Here is a 17,600-nt window from a genome sequence, read left to right as displayed (position 1 = left end):
CTCTTTCTCTCGTCGGAGTTGTACTTGTTGCACGTCTACCCTTTGATGTCGGTCATGCACTGCTCGAAATCAATTTAGACTCATTAACGGGGCTTGAACACAGTGCCAAAGGATATCCGAGCAAACATCGCGTGCCATTAACCTTGCCTCCTTTAGCAGGTGCCGCGGAGTCCTCCTTCTCGACTTCCTTTTGTTTCTCGCGAGCGTTTTCGATCCCCTATTTTGGGAGACACGCGTCGCACACCAACCAGATTGCAGATTCTCTTTTTCAGGTATCTTGGATACGATGCAGCGGGAATTTCGTCAATTTGAGATCGATTGGGAAGATCATTGCTAGAGCGCGGATTTTTATGCACATGTGGAGAATTGAAGAGTGTAATTATTAGAATGCAGATTTTTATGAATTTATGAAAAATTTAAAGGCGCAAAGATGCACAGAATAAAATGCAAGAATACAGAAAACGTAGAAAACAGAGAACTCGTTATAACATTTAACAGATAAAATGATTTCTGCTTTGATTCCATTTCCTTGAGAATGTTTATAAAAATATTGGTATAGATATTCTCAGTCTAGTAATGATACACAGGGATGCGTATGATATACAAAAGCATATAAAATAAGACATAGTAGTCGATACAGCGAGGATCGGATAAAATTTAGGGGTGAGATTTTGAAGTTTAATGTCGATCGGGTAATTTTTAAACGATTATCGACGAACGATGTTTCGGATTTTTCGCTTTAAACGAACGATCTTCGTTTAAAGACGGGTCAAAGATCTGAAGATTAGACTTCAAAGCTCGGTAAGAAATTCTTTTACCGGATGACGCATGTTTTCTCGTTCAAAGCAGATTTTTCTGTTCATTGAACGAGTGTTCGAAACTTGATACTGAGCAGATGATTTCCCTTGAGATCAAATAACCCGACGTGCTTTAGTAGCGCAATCATTAAAACGAAAATTTGCCGATTCTGGAACCATTGGTAACAGAGAAGAACGACTCAATGACAATTTAAATATAAATAATTATAAAATTCCATTATCAAGATTACTTTTCCTAATACAAGTAAAAAGTTCAAAATACATAGATAAAGAATTTTAAATCAAACCAGCGGTCCTCTTGCGCACAATTTAACTAATATCATTGGTGAAATCTTCATTAGTGAATTTCTAATTTGCAAGTCTTCTGATTACCATATTTGACACATAATTACAACAGACAAATGTATAATACAAACTCCAACATGTACCAGCTCAATGCCCTAATATTATTGTCCCATAAATTACGTGTACGCGAGAACTCAGTTCTCTAAACAACCAGGGACGAACCATTCCTCAAGTTGCGACCTCTATCCACTTAATCCCCCCGAGAAGATTTCACGGAAGTAGCAAAGTTCTCTCCTCAAGTCGACAGCCACGTTCGCAATAAATTACAATGTCTTGCCCCTTTGAGGCGCAACGAAATGTCACGAGCATTGGACGGCTCGTGGAATCTGAACGTAATTAATCGAGGGATAAAAAAGGAAGAAAGTGGAGAGGATGGTAGAGTTTTGGCGCCACGTATCCAATGGCACAACCAAAGACACCAGCGTGCATCCCATGGGCATGGGCAAAGAACAGCCATAAATTTAGGCGAGTCGTTCGTTCTCGCGGTTTGTCGCATGCGTCTCGATTCGCGAGCGTGATTTATTATGTGTTCGAGGATCGCGTGCGGTCTCGTTCCAGACGCATGTGCCGCCCCCGGTTGGAACTTCAACGTCGGACTCGAGGAAGTCCAACAATCTCGAGGGCTCTTCGCTCTTAAATCTAGCGGAAGAAATTTCAGCGTGTTCTGAATTTAATTAGCCTGCTGCGAAGATATCTTATATCTCTGGCTACCATGGTCTCAACATTTTGCTCTTATTCTGTTTGACAATTGAGTCTGCCAGAGGCCAAACTGATCAGCTATAAATTTTAAACCAGTAAAATGTATACCAAACACATTGAAGTGGAAGACATACGAAAAGACATATAATGGACAGAGAAATCCAAGCTTTTATCCAGTGTTTTATTCGGAAGAAATTGCGTTGTTGTCAATTTATAACATTCCTAGTTTGGTTGATAAATTTTAAATTTTGAGCGCAGAAAAAATTTAGATGTGAATGGCGTGGATTTTCAAAAATGGAACAATATTTCCATTGGTGTCAGAGATCAAGTTAACCAATACCACTGATATACATTTTACTATTTTATCTTTCTTATCACAACATTATCGATGTTTATATAAATTTATGTTTTAATGTATTACATAATTTAAGAAACTTGTTTCATCTACTATATAATTGTATCATGACAAACACTTTAATTCGCACATTTTACATATTTTTCCATATTACTAGATGATGTTCATCAATTATATTAATCCTCTGAAATAATATATCATATCCTTTAAAAAGGACAATACCATTAAACATTTATAACTAAAGGAACATTTATTCAATAATTAAAACTACAATAAAATTAAAATCATAGTCCTCTTAAGTTCCCAACACAGCAGTACTTTGTTATTTTAAATATCATTCACAAGAAATTATGTCAGAAACATGGAACTCGATCCGATTAAGTGATACCAAGTAACAGTAGCAACTTCAAACAGATTGCAACCGAAAAGAAAGCAAAGAAAAAAGTCAGGGATTGCGGGGGCGGTCGAAACAAAGAAGTATCTAGAGAGTTAGGGGCACGCTGGCAAAAGTCAAATAATCCCAGGATGGCCGGAAATTTTGTGAAAGCCAGAGGTTCAAAAGCTTTTGTTAAATCGTACTTAAAAGTTAAAACTCGGAAACGTAGGTAAAGGACCTGACCAGATATCGGGGCGGGTTGGGGTGTACAATGGAGGGAGAAGTACAACAAGGCACCATGAAAGCTGGAGATGATCAAAGAGCGTTAGAAGAAAATCGGGTTGTCTTGCCGCTATCCGTTTTACGCTTACACATACACACCAACCTTTTCGTTGGCATAAAATAAAGACACCATGGGAATCTACTGTTTCTTAACAACGCGCATTGCTCTTCATTACTCTCCCACCGTTTTTGATTTGTTCATGTATTCATGGACTTTATAACATTTGTTGATTACATGTTATTTATATAGTTTTTACTTTACTTTGAATACATGATATGTTTTTGCATATTATGCACATTTTATAGAAATTTGCCTTCTTTCAATCTCACATAAGCGTATAAATAATAATAGTTCAATTATAAACAAGATTATCTTTTTCAACTCTTTTATTGCATATACGAGAAAATCTATATATAAACGTAACGTCATATAATGTAACGTATGATTATTAAGCATAAAACAAGTTGCTTATGGTTTCTTGTGCTATATTTATTATTACGAATGTATCTAAGACAAGAAAAATATACGTTTTTAAATTGTTGCTTGCCGTATTATTATTCCGTATCGATAAATTATTTGGAGATATTTTAGTATCAGAATTATCGTTAATATTTTCAGATTGTTCCTCGTTTCTGTTACAACGAAAATCTTTGCAAAGAGTTTCACTTTTCTTTCTCGTTAACTTTAAAGAAGTTCCATGGACGTTTCATCAAATACTTACAGTAAGAAATAGCAGTTAACTCTTGACCCTACAATACAACACCTCTATAGGATTTAAAAAACGTATTACTTCAAAAACACAATGAACTGTCAAAAAAAAAAAACGTCTTACGCTTTTCAAACAAGCGTTAAAAGCATCAAGAGAAAGCTTCGAACTCACCTGCAGCTCCATTCTCATCTTCTCGTTGCTTAGTTCCGGGTGTTCGCCGATCGTAAGTACTCCAATGCCACTCAGGAAGCTTCCCAGAGTAAACCAACCTCAACTTCCCGATCACCCTTCGATCATCTTCACCCTCTGCATCTCTCCTCGTGACAATGCTTCACAAGCCAAAAACACCACGATAATTCGTCATACTGTCATCAACGTGACAAAAACCTCGATTCCTCTCTATAATAATCGATGTCCGACGTGACATTCGACACGAGTCAATGTATATCCGCTCGATGATATGTTCCATGCGAAAGAATACTGTTGGAAAAGATGAATGAAAAAACTTGCTCGTTTTCTGTCGAAGCGGAGTGCAAAGACCACGTGGTGGCAGAACGCGTGAAAACGCTCCAGCTCGAACCGGTCTCTGCTCGATACACGTCCTCGTTGACGGTTCGCGGCGAACTGCCGCCACTTTTCGCTTCACACGCTTCCTCTTCTCTTCTCCTTCTTCGTTCCTTCCTGCGGGCCGAGCCCTTCTTCCGAGTCACGAGGAGAGTCGGTGCGCGCACGTGCCGGCCACGGCCGAGGAACAGCGACCGACACCTCCTCTTCTTCGCGCTTCACCCTTTCTCTCGTTCGCCGTTTGCCTCTCTTCTTGTTCGTCGGCCGCTTTGTTGCTGCCGGCCTCTTCTTGCTCTTTTGCCGCTTGTTTGTTGTGGGTGTTTTCTTTGACGGCTGCGTCCGCGCCGCTCTTTTTCAGACCCGGAAGACCACAGCCCGGGGGAAGATTAATTGACGGGGGATTTTTAGGGGAGGAACCTTCTGTCCCTTTTCATCTATCCTTACGTCTCTTTTTATTCCCTGATCCTTCGCGTCGCCACCTCCATTGTACCCTTTATTCCTCAGATTTCAACTCCACGCTTTCCACCAAACGGGAATTTGATCGACAGCACAGATGGGAGATGTACGATGACACAATCGTTCCTCGCAATGTCATAGGATTTTGATGATAATTTACGGTGACGTTGGGATAACTTTTAGTATATTTTTGTTAATTTCTATTGGCGGGAAATATTATTTGGTAAGTAGATCTTTGGAGATTCTTTTTCTATATTTTATTTCCAAAGGGTGGTTCGTTCATTCGTAGATATGTACTATGAATTATTCTGGGAAATTTTGTCTCGTGTAACTTATTAATGGATGTTGTATACAATGCTGTCTACTACCAGTTAATAATTTTTATTCTTTCATACCACAGTGTACATAATTTGCTCCTTTTAAAGTTTCAAAATTCCTTTTGTAAAAAATTCTGTCCTTTCGCAACCTTCGATACCCTCAATCTTCCTGGATACTTTTTTTCCAAGAGTTGACGATTTTATTTTTCTAAATATACCTGTTATGACACTATTTGCCCTTTGACGGATAAATTTAAGTCTACTTCGGTTCACCGTTGTTTGGATAACACATACGAGGGTGGTTCTCGTGAGCTGGAAGATCGAAAGATCCACGCGGTATCTAATTGTAAGTTTCAAGGACTTCACGTGACTCTCAGGTACGGGTATACTACTCCGAATGGTTGGAGGTTCCTTGCACCATCGGAGCTTGGCACTGACTGACAATCGGGCCAGGTTAAACCGCGCGAAGTAACCAGACAACAGTGTCGGCGCGGAAGGGCAGGGGAAGGCATCGAGTCACAGAGAATCGGCTGGAGAGGGATAAGGAAGGGGCGATGGAGACGATTTCACGTGGAGGGTTGTTTTGATTAGGAAATTTCGCTATGGTAATTGTTGCCCTTAGAATAGTATAGATTTGTCGTTAAGATTTAACTAGGCAGACAAACAGTAGCTTTGAATGATCGTGAACATTCTGCGTCTTGACTTGGTATAAAGTTACAGTGTGCATGTATAATTATTTAGACAAAGTGTTTCGTGAAATTTTGTTGAATTACATTAGTTTATTTTATACTGATTTTATACTGATTTTTCGACCATTTACATTTTGAAACCTTATTTAGTAATACGTGGTAGCATTATGAAGCAAACGTACCGCCCACAAAAGAGTAACATGTTTATACTTCGATAAAAAAGTTTAAGTTCGATACATGTACATATTTAGATTGCTTCATTTACCTCGGAGTGTCCTCCTTTCTTCGTAATGTTACGTAAACTTTCATCACTTCACTTGTAAGTTTTCGTAACTCCCTAACGAATACGCTCTTGTATCCAATATTTCAGAATTACAGACTATAAGGAGAGGAAACTATCTGCGTTATAGAAAATATCCCGCTAACCATTAGCATTTTAAGTACTTCTAAATATCTTCTGAAAAGTTCGATAGATCTTCACTTATTCGACACTTTGTACCGCGAAAATTTTTGTTACACTCCTGCACACCTTTATACAGTGGAACTTTTCAAAAGAGATAGTTTATAAGTTCTCCTAAAATTTGCTCTACTTCCTTTTTCCTCTTATTATCGGCGAAATTAACACAAGAAACAATTTTCATATTATCAATGTCGCTGCAATCGCGTTATCGGATTCCGTGACATCAACACTTTGCACTCCGAATTTTATTTTAATTTCGTTACCAGCAGCTCCCAACGCTTTTAAGTGTTTTATTTGGAATTTACTTTAACTAAAAAATAAGACAATTTACATAAATAAAGGAAGAAAGAAATTCACTTAAATACCAGTTTTATTCACACTATTGTTGTATTTTGTAATTTTTAAGTGTATGATATATCTTGAAATAATTTCCAGAATGCAATCCTGGTTTCTTTTCGCACGTTTTACAAAAAAAAAAAAGGTGGAAAGAATGTCGAGTGGAATTCGACAAAGGAGCTCCTGGGATAAAAACTGACGTCGAGTCACACTCGACGTAGGAGTGCAAAAGGTTAATTTTCTGAATCTAATAACGGCATAAGGAGACCATATTTTCCAAACTTATTACTCTAATTATATAATAAAACAGTCGATCATTATCTTATGATAGGTAGATTATAGAAATTTACAAGTGCAAAAATGATAAAAAAGATAAAGAACATACACGACATTCGTGGCACGCAAAAATAAATCAAATACCCGAATAAGGATAAGAATATATAGTATTTATTAGGCAAAATCTCTTTCTCTCTCTCTTTCTCTTTCTCTTTAGTTATGGCTACAGAAATATAAAACTGCATAAACATCCTGTACGAGAAATTTGGTCCACCCTTCGAAAGGATCCCGATATACTTATTGTTGCGTTATGAGAGGCCATGTGTTGTGGACCTTTCATTAAATGAACAAGTTGCGAAAATATCAACAGTGGTTTATATTGTTGTTTGTTTTGGCAGATTATCTCTATTAGAGCAATGTGAGATCTCGTTCAATCAATAGATCGTTACATTGCGATAAGATTCGTTCACATTATTTTAACATAAATTCTGCTCGATCTTCCTTACCTTCTAAGCCGTTTTCACGTGATCCATATATCGTTAAATCTCCTTATCGAAGCTGCGGCGGGGGTTGTGCCGGTGAACGAAGGGGGAGGCGTATCGGGTAGAAAAAGCCTATTGCTCGAAAAACGGGTTTGCGGTGCCGCGGGTGCTGCCGGGTGCGCTGTAGTTTATCGTTGAAATCGTGTAGCACGTTACGGTACACCGCGATCATTAGCAGCTAGAAGCTGCCTGCCTGCCGGGAAGGCTGCACGATACTCGCTTAGATATCTGCTTGTTCCACCGAGGTGATCGCACCGATTCGAGGAACCTATGAACCAAACGTCGCATAGCAATTTAGGAGGGAAAAAATGTCATTTGTGTCATTTTTGTTATATAGGCAGATGCTTTTTTTCTATTCATATTTTATAATATGGTAATTGGAGCAACGAAATTGAGAAGAATTTTTTGTAACTATAATGGATTATCGATCGTCGGATTATTCAATGATTGCCGATTATTGGAAAGCATCGATTATTTTATGATAGAGAGTGAATCGAGATGGTTTAGGTACAAGAAAAGTTTCGATTTTCAAAGTGTGAGTTTCTCGTGTTATTCTAAAAACATCGTTCGTTTAATCCTCAATAAAATGTTATCGCCAGTTTGATGTAATTTGTGTCAAGTTTGATTCAATGCTTTCAAACAAAACGTACTACTATTTTCTTAATAAAATTTTACTTGCAGATTAGATCTTTTAGCGTGCGTAGTTAAATATGCATTGAGTTCTTTTTACTTTCTTTGTAATTTGCTTCGCAAAGAAATTAATTTAATTTTTCAGCTCGCTCAATTTAATTAAGTAAATCTTTTCCGTCTATCCTACTCTAAAACAGTAAAATCGTCTCTTTTAAACATCTTTAGCTTAAGTTAATATTAATTAAAGCAATATATATTGCTCCGTCATAAATTGATTAAAACAACTTGTTAATTCAATATCGATTTATCTGGAACTACCCCATGGGGGTTGAAAGCAACGAACGACGAAGGAAACTACAATGGAAGCCACTAAATGTAGTAAACTTCCACACGACACGTATACACAGACGTGATATACCGTAGAGAGAGTGGACAAGCATAACTTTTTGCCGATCTCTAGCAGATTTCTTTACGGAGACGCCAGCTTGAGGCGATCGAAATGACGTTATTAACGAAGAACGTGACGCCAGGATGTTATCGTGGTCGACTAAACGATAAGCAAAAGATCAGGTCCACCGTATCAGGAATCTTATGGCGTGAGTCATCGCTGAACCGGTCGATACCAATTGAGGCCGATCGGGAGTTGAAACGATCGTTTGCGGCTATGGCCTCTCCGTCTTTGGCGGACTTTTAAAACGATCATCGACGAGAGAAAACGAAACGATTCGATTAAAATTTGATCACCTTCTTCGCATGTATACGCAATTGAGAAATCGAGGAACAAATATGGGATTGCTCGATTACAATCGATGATCGGGTCTAGATGAGATCAAATATTTGAAACCGAAACGCGCGAATGTAAACGTATTTTGGAAGCAGGGAGAAGCAAATTCGAGGGAATGAGAACATTCATGTGTAAATTCGTGTGAAAGAAAATGTAAAAGAGAGAGAAATAAAAGCGAAGACATAGAATAGGAGAAATCTAAGTAGAATATACAGTCGATATCCGATACTCATATCTCTCGCTCAATATACATACTTACATTATGCGACAAGTGTCTTCTTGAAACATCGATATTTTTTCAACAAAAGATACATTGAAATACATATATGTAATATTACAAATACTTTCATTATGTCCATAGCGAATATAGTTCGATTGCACGAGATAAAAATGTCCTTAAGAATCTTTATCTTCGTAGAAAACCTTCATAAAACGATCTTAGAGCGATCCAAACTGCAAACTTTTCTCTACAATTCTTCACAGACAATTGGCCGACCATCCACCGAACCATCAAAAGGAACGAAGCTAAAAAGTATGTCAGGTTTGCGTCGCAAAAGCGGGGCACGTCTTAGTCCGTGGAGCATCATGGTCCCTCCGTCCAGGACAGGAACGTTGACTTCACAGTAGGACACGTAACACGGTGATTTGACACTAACAGGAGTGGGATACGGGAATGGCGTCGTGACCAGGTGTAATCGAGAAAAGGGGAGCCACAGGAGGGGAGCATCTCATGGAGGGCAGTCGGCACCTTTCATCCCTTCTCCTTCGTCGCTTCTCTCGTTTATCTCTTTTTTTCTCGCTTATCCTCCCCCTTTGGCCTGTTCGGTAATGCTCTCTTTCTCGATGCTGCTCACCGAGTTGCCCGAATCGTCGTTTCGTAGAAACTGATATCGGTGTGTCTCTCGTCCCCACTGAAAGGGAGTTCGGGGAAAAGGAAAATTCGTCGTCGGAAAAAAAGGGATGCAACGGGCGTTCTCTTAGTCTGCCGCGATTCTTTACAAACAGCCGGAGCCTCGTGTATTATTACCATTAATTCTCGCTGTTGTGCCACGGCCATTCCTCCATACCGGTGAAAATTAATGATAATAACGTTTTTACAATCCCATTGTGAACGCTACTCGCGAGACTTAAACTCCGCATGGAGATAGCGAACGTGTATACAGGGTGTCTCAGAACAGCCTTGCCGTGTATCACACCCTTGCAGAAGGTTATTTTGTATGCAAAAATAAATTAATTTATTTTACTTAGCTTTGGTTTGTTATGAATTTGTATTTCGATATCAATACCTTAGCTTTCTTTTTAAGTTTCATAAAATCGTACGATTTAAATGGAAGAAGTAGCGATGTAAAAAAATATTAACCGATTGGAATTCCCTTTCATAGCCACATCATTTCTCATTTTTTTAAATGGTATAATGGTATAAGGTACTAAATTTTATTATTGTTTTACAAAGAAGGTATAACGTACTAATATTTCGAATCAGTTTTAATCAGCACAAATATATTTATTGTTCAGTTAACTAATGACCTGGCAAGCACAGATGCCGTGACTTCCCAAAACGTATTGCATCGAGACGAATGTTTCTGTTTGCGCGGACTCCACGCGCGTAGTGGCAAACGGATTTCACTAGCAAGTTGCACGTGGAAGTCTGCACGTGTATCTATTTTAAACAAAAATGACGCCATACTGTGCCTAGACGTAAAGTCACGCGTGCCTCGGTCGATATCATAAATACATCCCAAATTAGAGCAAAGAAGAGTCGAACTGTCGATGAATCTTGATCGTCCAGTAGTTGTTATTCGTGACATACAAAGTGCAAACAAATTTTTCACAACTAGTATAGTTTAAAATTAATTGTTGAAGTACCTAGATTGTGTTTTAGTTATAATAAACCTTATTTAATTTTGAAAATGACCAGTATTTATTCATTGCTCCAGTAATGTTCACCCGTTCTGAACTACTTAAACAACTTATCAAAGTACATACTCTATATAATTAATTGTAAATTGACATATATGTACGGAATTTTCAAATTCGTTTTCTAAAAAAACGAGAAGCAAACGAAGAAACTTTATTCTTTATTTTTGACTTATCTTTGTTAATAGAATCATCTCCTGTCCAGATGTATCACTCTGCGATACGTTGCGTTGTATAATCTATGGAACGTTTTTGAATGCTTTGAAATACTCGTAAAATGGGAATAACAAAAGAGTGATCGTTAATGATTGCTTGTTGCTCGTATTTGGTGTTCTTACTAATTAAAAAAGGGGTCCAGGGGGTTCGTTGTGCTACCTGGTTGACGAGAGCCTGGTCAGGTTCCTTAACACCTAACTGTTTATTCGTGGAACTGCTACCTCATCGATCTTTCTCCCTAAACACACGACGGTCTTCCGCTTCGACTTTCACTCGAGAGTTACTTTAAAATATTTAACTACGATAAGACGCTTACGTGTAATTAAAATTGTCACGCTTAATCTTTCTTTGTATCATAATAAATAACTTACAAGAATTCAGTGAAGTTATTTAATTAATTTTAGTTATATATAACACATAACTATCCTAGCAATTAATTTAATTCAACTCAATATTAATTAACACTTATCATCATTTATAATCCGACGATATTACTCAACGACTGAATTTTTATTATATAAAATTCTCCCTCTTCCTACCTTCTTTCTTGAAATTCCTGTATCGGTAGATCAAAGGGCACTGCTGTTCTAATACAAATTTTTTCGTGACTACAAATTTTATCAGGACTGCCACGCTGCCACAGAATGTACACACATCTGTATACGCAATGTAAACATATAGAAGAAAACAAATGTCAGAATCTCAACAAATAGTACAAATCGCAAATAAAAAACAAGAATCGAATGAAACTAAACAAGGATATACATTTTAAACGAAACGACTTGGGTTTTCAGAATTTATTCAACTGCCAAGGGTGGCTATATGCGTAGTAGATCAAAGGCACTGTTTATCCAGGATAGTACACGAGCGGGCAACATATACGGCCCTGGCGAGAGTACGGCGCCGTAGAGTGGGAGTAATGAGAATGCTCGTATAAGGGGCGGGAAAAGGACAGAACGAACCGTTTACCTGAACGCGTGACGGAGGCAGGTGCACATCGTGGCTGTCGGCACGTTTGATGTTCGCCACGCAGCTCGCCACGCAGGAACGGTGGATGCGTGTGTCGCGTTCGAACCAAGGACCAAGAATAAAGCGGGACGCCTCTGGTCTAAGAAGAGGATTGAATGAATGTAGAGAGGAGTTGAGGGGTTGGTATCAGACGGAAGTAAGAATTAGGTGGAAGAAAGGGACGAAATGTAGCAAATACGAAAGAACAAACGACGAAAGATAGAAAGAAAGAGAAAAACCCGAAGATAGTAAGTTGAAAGCGATGAAAGGAGAAGTGGTCGTTGATTAGTTCGAGAAAACCGAGAACAAAGGAAAAAAGGAGTTGTCTGAAAGAACAAGGATCTTAAGGGGACGTACAAGAGATCTGCAATCAGTGAAAGAAAAATAAACGAGAGGATCTGATCTGGTTTGCAGATAAGAAGGCGACGATAAGGCTGGGATAATGGTACAATGATCGTGAAGGGGATGTTCCAAGAAGTAGGACGGCAGATAAAATGGACCAAGTAGGAAAAATCATGTAAGAAAACTTCGATGGAAATAGAAATGGGAATCGGTGGCGGGAGGAGAATAGCCCGAGGTGGATGTACGTAGGAAAATCGTAAGAGGAGGGAAGTTAGAATTAGCGAGGGATGGGAGCCGAGGTTCGTGGTGAACCAACATTATGTAAACATCGGGGTGGCTTTCATCTCGCCGCTTTCCGTAGCTAAACTGATTCGATTCTAGAATCAAAAAGCCGTCGAAGCTGGTAATTTGCGAAATTAGCATGAAATATCGCACAGCGGACGCTCGCATGCAACATGATTTATGAAAATTTATCGTTCCTCTGACAGCGCGCTGCCAGCCATCCCGACTGGTCCGCATTACCATAATCGCGGGCACGCGGTAATTTCGACGCCGAAATTCCAAATTGAATTAACACCATAGTTTCCCTTTTTCTGTTTTACATTCACCGCGAAATTGCTGTTTATCGTATATCTTGGTTCGATGTCGATCGCATCACTACTCCATCCCCGAGTTACGACGACGAACCTCGACGATTTAGCTTCGATGCAGACGAGCAAGTCTCGTTTAAAGCTTAAACTCGCCGTTCACGGCAATAACGCGCGAGGAAAGAGTAGCCTTGTTGGCCTTGTTATCCCGTTCTTCGGTCGTTTGCGTCACAGGTACGATTCCAGGATCGAGAATAAAGCATTTTTAAGACGACAAGAGGGGACCAAGAGTTATGGTAAAAGCGCGACCACCAGCGCCGATGGGTCCTCTAATTATTATTCGACGGTCGCTCGCGCACGCCTGCACACAATATTACGTTGCACAGGGAGCGAACACCTACAGTGACGTCGAACGCTTTTAAATGCCGGCAATCGTTCCGAATATTACAGGGGACGCGGTTAAATAAATATCGATAATGCCGTTTCGGTGCCTTTTCGCGAAAACGATCCCGACTGTGGCCCCATAAGCCTTTATTTTATTGTTATTGCTATGTACTCCGGTGCCGATGCGGTTGCCAAGCACTCGATAAGTTAACGTAATGCATGTCGATGTCTACGAGCTGTTGCACGATCATGTAATCCGTAGACTGTTTTATTCTTCTCCCTTAACTGTTTCCAAATCTGACCGGGATACACGAATATTCAGTACAGAGATTGTAATCTCGACGAGGAACTGATTTTGTTCGATAGAAAAGGTTTGCAGGTGCACATCCATTAAAAGAAAATTCATACGAATTTGATGGTTCAAATATTTTGCAAGAGAAGGTTATTATATATATTGTAATAATTCGACATATTATAGCTCGACACAAATATTCCACTGATTCGAAGAATTTTATCGTACTTTAAAGAGATCGTAATATAGATCTAGGAACGAAAGGAAATTGATTTTACATAATCCAGAAGAGTATGGTGTAAATAAAAATTAGTATCGACAGAATTCGATGTTTCTAGCAAGTTTGTTGAATTTTCAATTACAAGTTCCACTCGACTTATGAAATTCTATTTTCATGTATGGTTTTTCAATTACCACCTAGTGAAACTACTAAGCAATCGTCGGGGTAAGTAACTTGCAATTCGCTAGGGTTGCAGTGGTCTAGTGGATTCACTAAATAACGCGATAATCCTGCAAGTTCAGGAACTTGTAATTCCCCGATTGCAAACCGTACTACTCTTGCGAGATTGTTATTAGTGGAACTTTAAGGGACTTGGTTGGGAAGATTCGAACATCATTCTGTCTGTTCGTAGAACGAAGTTACACTTGTGGAAATTTTGCAACCGGTTTTAACGAATTTACGGTTTAAATTACGTTAGTTTTCTGAATCAGAGGAACGTATGAATTTAAAAGGATATAATTACAAGGTTCTACTATTAAGCATTACATGAAAATACGTCTTATTACGAAAATATGTTCCTACCGCCTGGTTTATGAAGGTTTTAAATATTAATATATACTGGATGTTGAAGAATTAGAGTATACATTTTAATGTGCTTACATATTCATTAAGAGGAACAAAATCTAGTTAATCAACAGGGAAGCTAAAATACATTTTTTACGGGCAAATTATAATTTTGAATTTGCGACTAACTTAGATCTAACAGCCTGTATACGATCATAATTACAATTTACAAATAAATTTATAATCGAAAGTAATTTCCAAAACATTTAAACATTAATCCTGCTGAAATTTTTTTATTCCAATTTTACCTCTGTTTTAACAACCAAAGAGATCATTAATTGTTAAACATCTTCAACGTTCAGAACATCGCATGAAATTGAAACAAAAAATTATGCATGTCAACATGCTCTTTTCCCATTCTTTCCCAAACTCTCCAACAAAAACATAGTTGGGATGAAAGTGATCCAAAATATGCACCAGGTTTAATTAGCAATTCCTATGAAAATCATCATGAGTTTCATCGAAATCTTACGATGTCGGAGGCAAGCGGAGTCTTGGAAAATCTGAAACTGAATCCAGCCCGCTTCATTAACCTCCTTGAATTTATAGGGGGAGCTTTGGTGATGGTCGACAGTGCATAGGAAGCCGGCCCACGTACCTACAATGGGCCAGGATACAATGCGGTTAGATAGGCCACTAGATAAGTACAAGAGGAGGACACACGTGTCCGGAACACGTGTCCTTTTCGTGGCCCCACCGTAATATCGTTGCCTCGTCTTTAGATCGCCGCGATACGTGGCTTCTGTGTTCCACGAATTGGACCGCGCGGCCCACGATCGAACATCCTTTGCTCCGGTGACCGGTTGTGGGATTGTTCTAGGTACCAGCAGGAATCGTACCGTTGTTTTGTCGATCCCTAACCAAAATAACATGCTTCGACCCATAATTCGATGTTCTAATACGATGATAGTGAAATTTAATGATAGTTAATCATCTGGTTAATGCAGGCAGCAATTAACCAGATTTCGTAAATATTAGTCTAATTAAGATTAAGTCAATTAAATATGATTTTTACCTGTTAAAATTAATATGTAACTTGATATAGTGATCTAAATAATTATACCAAGTTTGACTTAATTTTAATTTATGATTATATTCTATATTTATAGTGTTTTCAAATTCACGGATATTCTTATATCGTAATATTCTAGGACAATATAATAGATTTAAAACTTTACATGATGCAATTACACGCTTCAATTTTGTGTTTCGATGTTCTTAACAGGGATACGAAAGCTTTGAAATATTTAAAATATACAAAATATATACAGTACATGGATAGTTGAAACCATGTAGAAACAAAAGAATTCATTCCCTTTGCTACTAACTTTCTATAAAAATATGTGCTTTTTTCAAACATCCAAACTCTGGCAATTATTTTGCTTTTCTTTATGCTAACGATATTGAAGAAATCAGAGAATCTTGCCTTTAAAAAGCACTTCGGTAGAAAGAGAAGATCAGCGAGTTGCATAATTTCGAAACGACGTCGGCGGTACATTGTTTGCACGTGGCGCGCTCCAAAGAAAGCGCTGCGAACGACGCACGGTTTTGTTTCTGCAAATGAATAAAAGTCGAATTCAGAATAGGCACAAAACACGCGAATCCTTTGAAAACACGGCGCGAGGTTTCGCGGCTCGCTTTGATGTCCAAACGCGTTACCACGGTTTATGCTGAAGCACGAAATGCACAGCACAGTACACGTCGAAGTATAAAGTGCGTCATTATGCTTCATTTTGATCCGCGAACCGTGTTAATTTGAAATGCAAACCCATTTCAATACCGCACAATCCCCGGATACCGTACAACAAGGCAACAAGCCACGCCACTTGCCAAGTCCTTCTTATACTCGCGAGTTAAGACTGTTTATGTAAAACGAAATCACCAATCAACAAGTAAAGTCACTGTCGCATACCATTAATATAACGTAGACGGTTGGAAAAACATGAAAGTTTTAGAAGCGAAACGATTCGTTATAGAAATTACTATGTTACAAATCACGCAGAAGATTCTTCTAAAAATGTTGTTTGTTCGTGATAGGGTATTTCGTACTAATTGTTGATTTGTTTGTAATAAAGGCGATTTGATTATTTTCTATTTCTAATAACGTCTTTCTTATTCATTCATATTATTATAATACACATGTACAATAAAATATTTCCAATTGTAGTTCAATACGTGAAATTGTGAAATACGTTTGTATTAATATCGTTAATATTCTACCTCATGGTTGTTGAAAACCTTTACCCTCAAATCAAATTCTAATTCCTCGGAATTTTAAAACTTCAAAATTAAAAAGTACAACAATTTCTAAAACTCTTCTTCCAATCATTCGTTGCGGTAAGCGTGTATAATACATAATTTACATTTCTACATTCAACCAACTATACAAATATGTACTTTGATCTTCCATTATATTTATTTCTTAACAATAAACCATATAACAATAAAACATCCCCTAGTCATTTTCACATAAACCTCGCAAAAATCCCAAAACCTCGTAGCATTCTATTGAATAAAAATAGCCATTTCATAGTACGTATATCCTAAGACCCCCGTATCTAACCATACGTCATTTATTACGTCACCTGGCCAATTATCCTCGCCTATCCAAACACAACTAAGATCTTTCAAAGATGTTCGGAAGGCGCACATACGCTACCGCGTATAAGGCGTGTCACTAACCGAGCGAAGCTACGAAGTCCCTACCAATTCTCGCATAGAAACGCATAGAGAGCCTGGAGAGAAAGGGTAGCACCGTTACAAAGTGGTTCGTCGCGGTGCACTTTGAAGCACCGCAAAAGTAACCACGTTTGTGGCCGCGGTGTTAAGGGAACGCGTGGTGGCGTACGCACTCCGCCGGGGCTTAAGGGATGCGAATCGGTTTTCAGGCCTTGCTCCGAGGAGGAGACGTCGGCAGAGGCGGCCGTCAAAGCGGGAGAGACCGTTTCATCGCAATAGAAAAGCGCATAACCGCACGGCATAGAGAGGCTCCGTGGCTCACAATGCCGGTCACATGTCACCATCCTCTTTGAACTATGCCGACGGCCTCTTTCTTCTAGTCTCTCGCCACTACACATCCCCACTGCTCACCCTGTTCGCTGTCACGGCCAATGAGCACCTCGTATGCTCGATTTCGGTCCCGATCGGTTATGCCTGCTCAATGCGAGAGAGGTAAGCGAGCTCGGAGAGAGGGCAGATTGTGTCCGTGCTTCGAAGAGCACGACCTTCCAGCTCCATTGCGTTGCGGTTAGAACCGAACGAATCTTTGAATGGAAGACTGACGAATTAGCAGGGCAAATGTTTAAGGTTTAAGTTGTGAAGAGTCGACGAAGAATTTGGTATGGAGGACGTTGGATGGAAGAGAGTTTGGA

The 17,600-nt window shown here is 38.9% G+C and overlaps 1 protein-coding gene across 1 annotated transcript in view; it reads right to left on the bottom strand.

Moving 5' to 3' along the window:
* The window catches only part of LOC117159076 (palmitoleoyl-protein carboxylesterase notum), a 38,131-nt gene extending 33,906 nt beyond the window's left edge, over window positions 1–4,225 (bottom strand). Inside the window, exon 1 of the mRNA XM_033338604.2 lies at window positions 3,757–4,225. Within this exon, the coding sequence (XP_033194495.2) occupies window positions 3,757–3,774 (18 nt within the window). The 5' untranslated portion in view covers window positions 3,775–4,225. The remainder of the gene's footprint in view (window positions 1–3,756) is intronic.
* Window positions 4,226–17,600: the final 13,375 nt, after the last annotated feature.

The sequence above is a fragment of the Bombus vancouverensis genome, chromosome 7, assembly GCF_051014615.1.
Source record: "Bombus vancouverensis nearcticus chromosome 7, iyBomVanc1_principal, whole genome shotgun sequence".
Taxonomy (NCBI): Eukaryota; Metazoa; Arthropoda; class Insecta; order Hymenoptera; family Apidae; genus Bombus; species Bombus vancouverensis.
The sequence above is the reverse complement of the archived record's forward strand: the minus strand, read 5'-3'. Positions and strand labels throughout refer to the sequence as shown.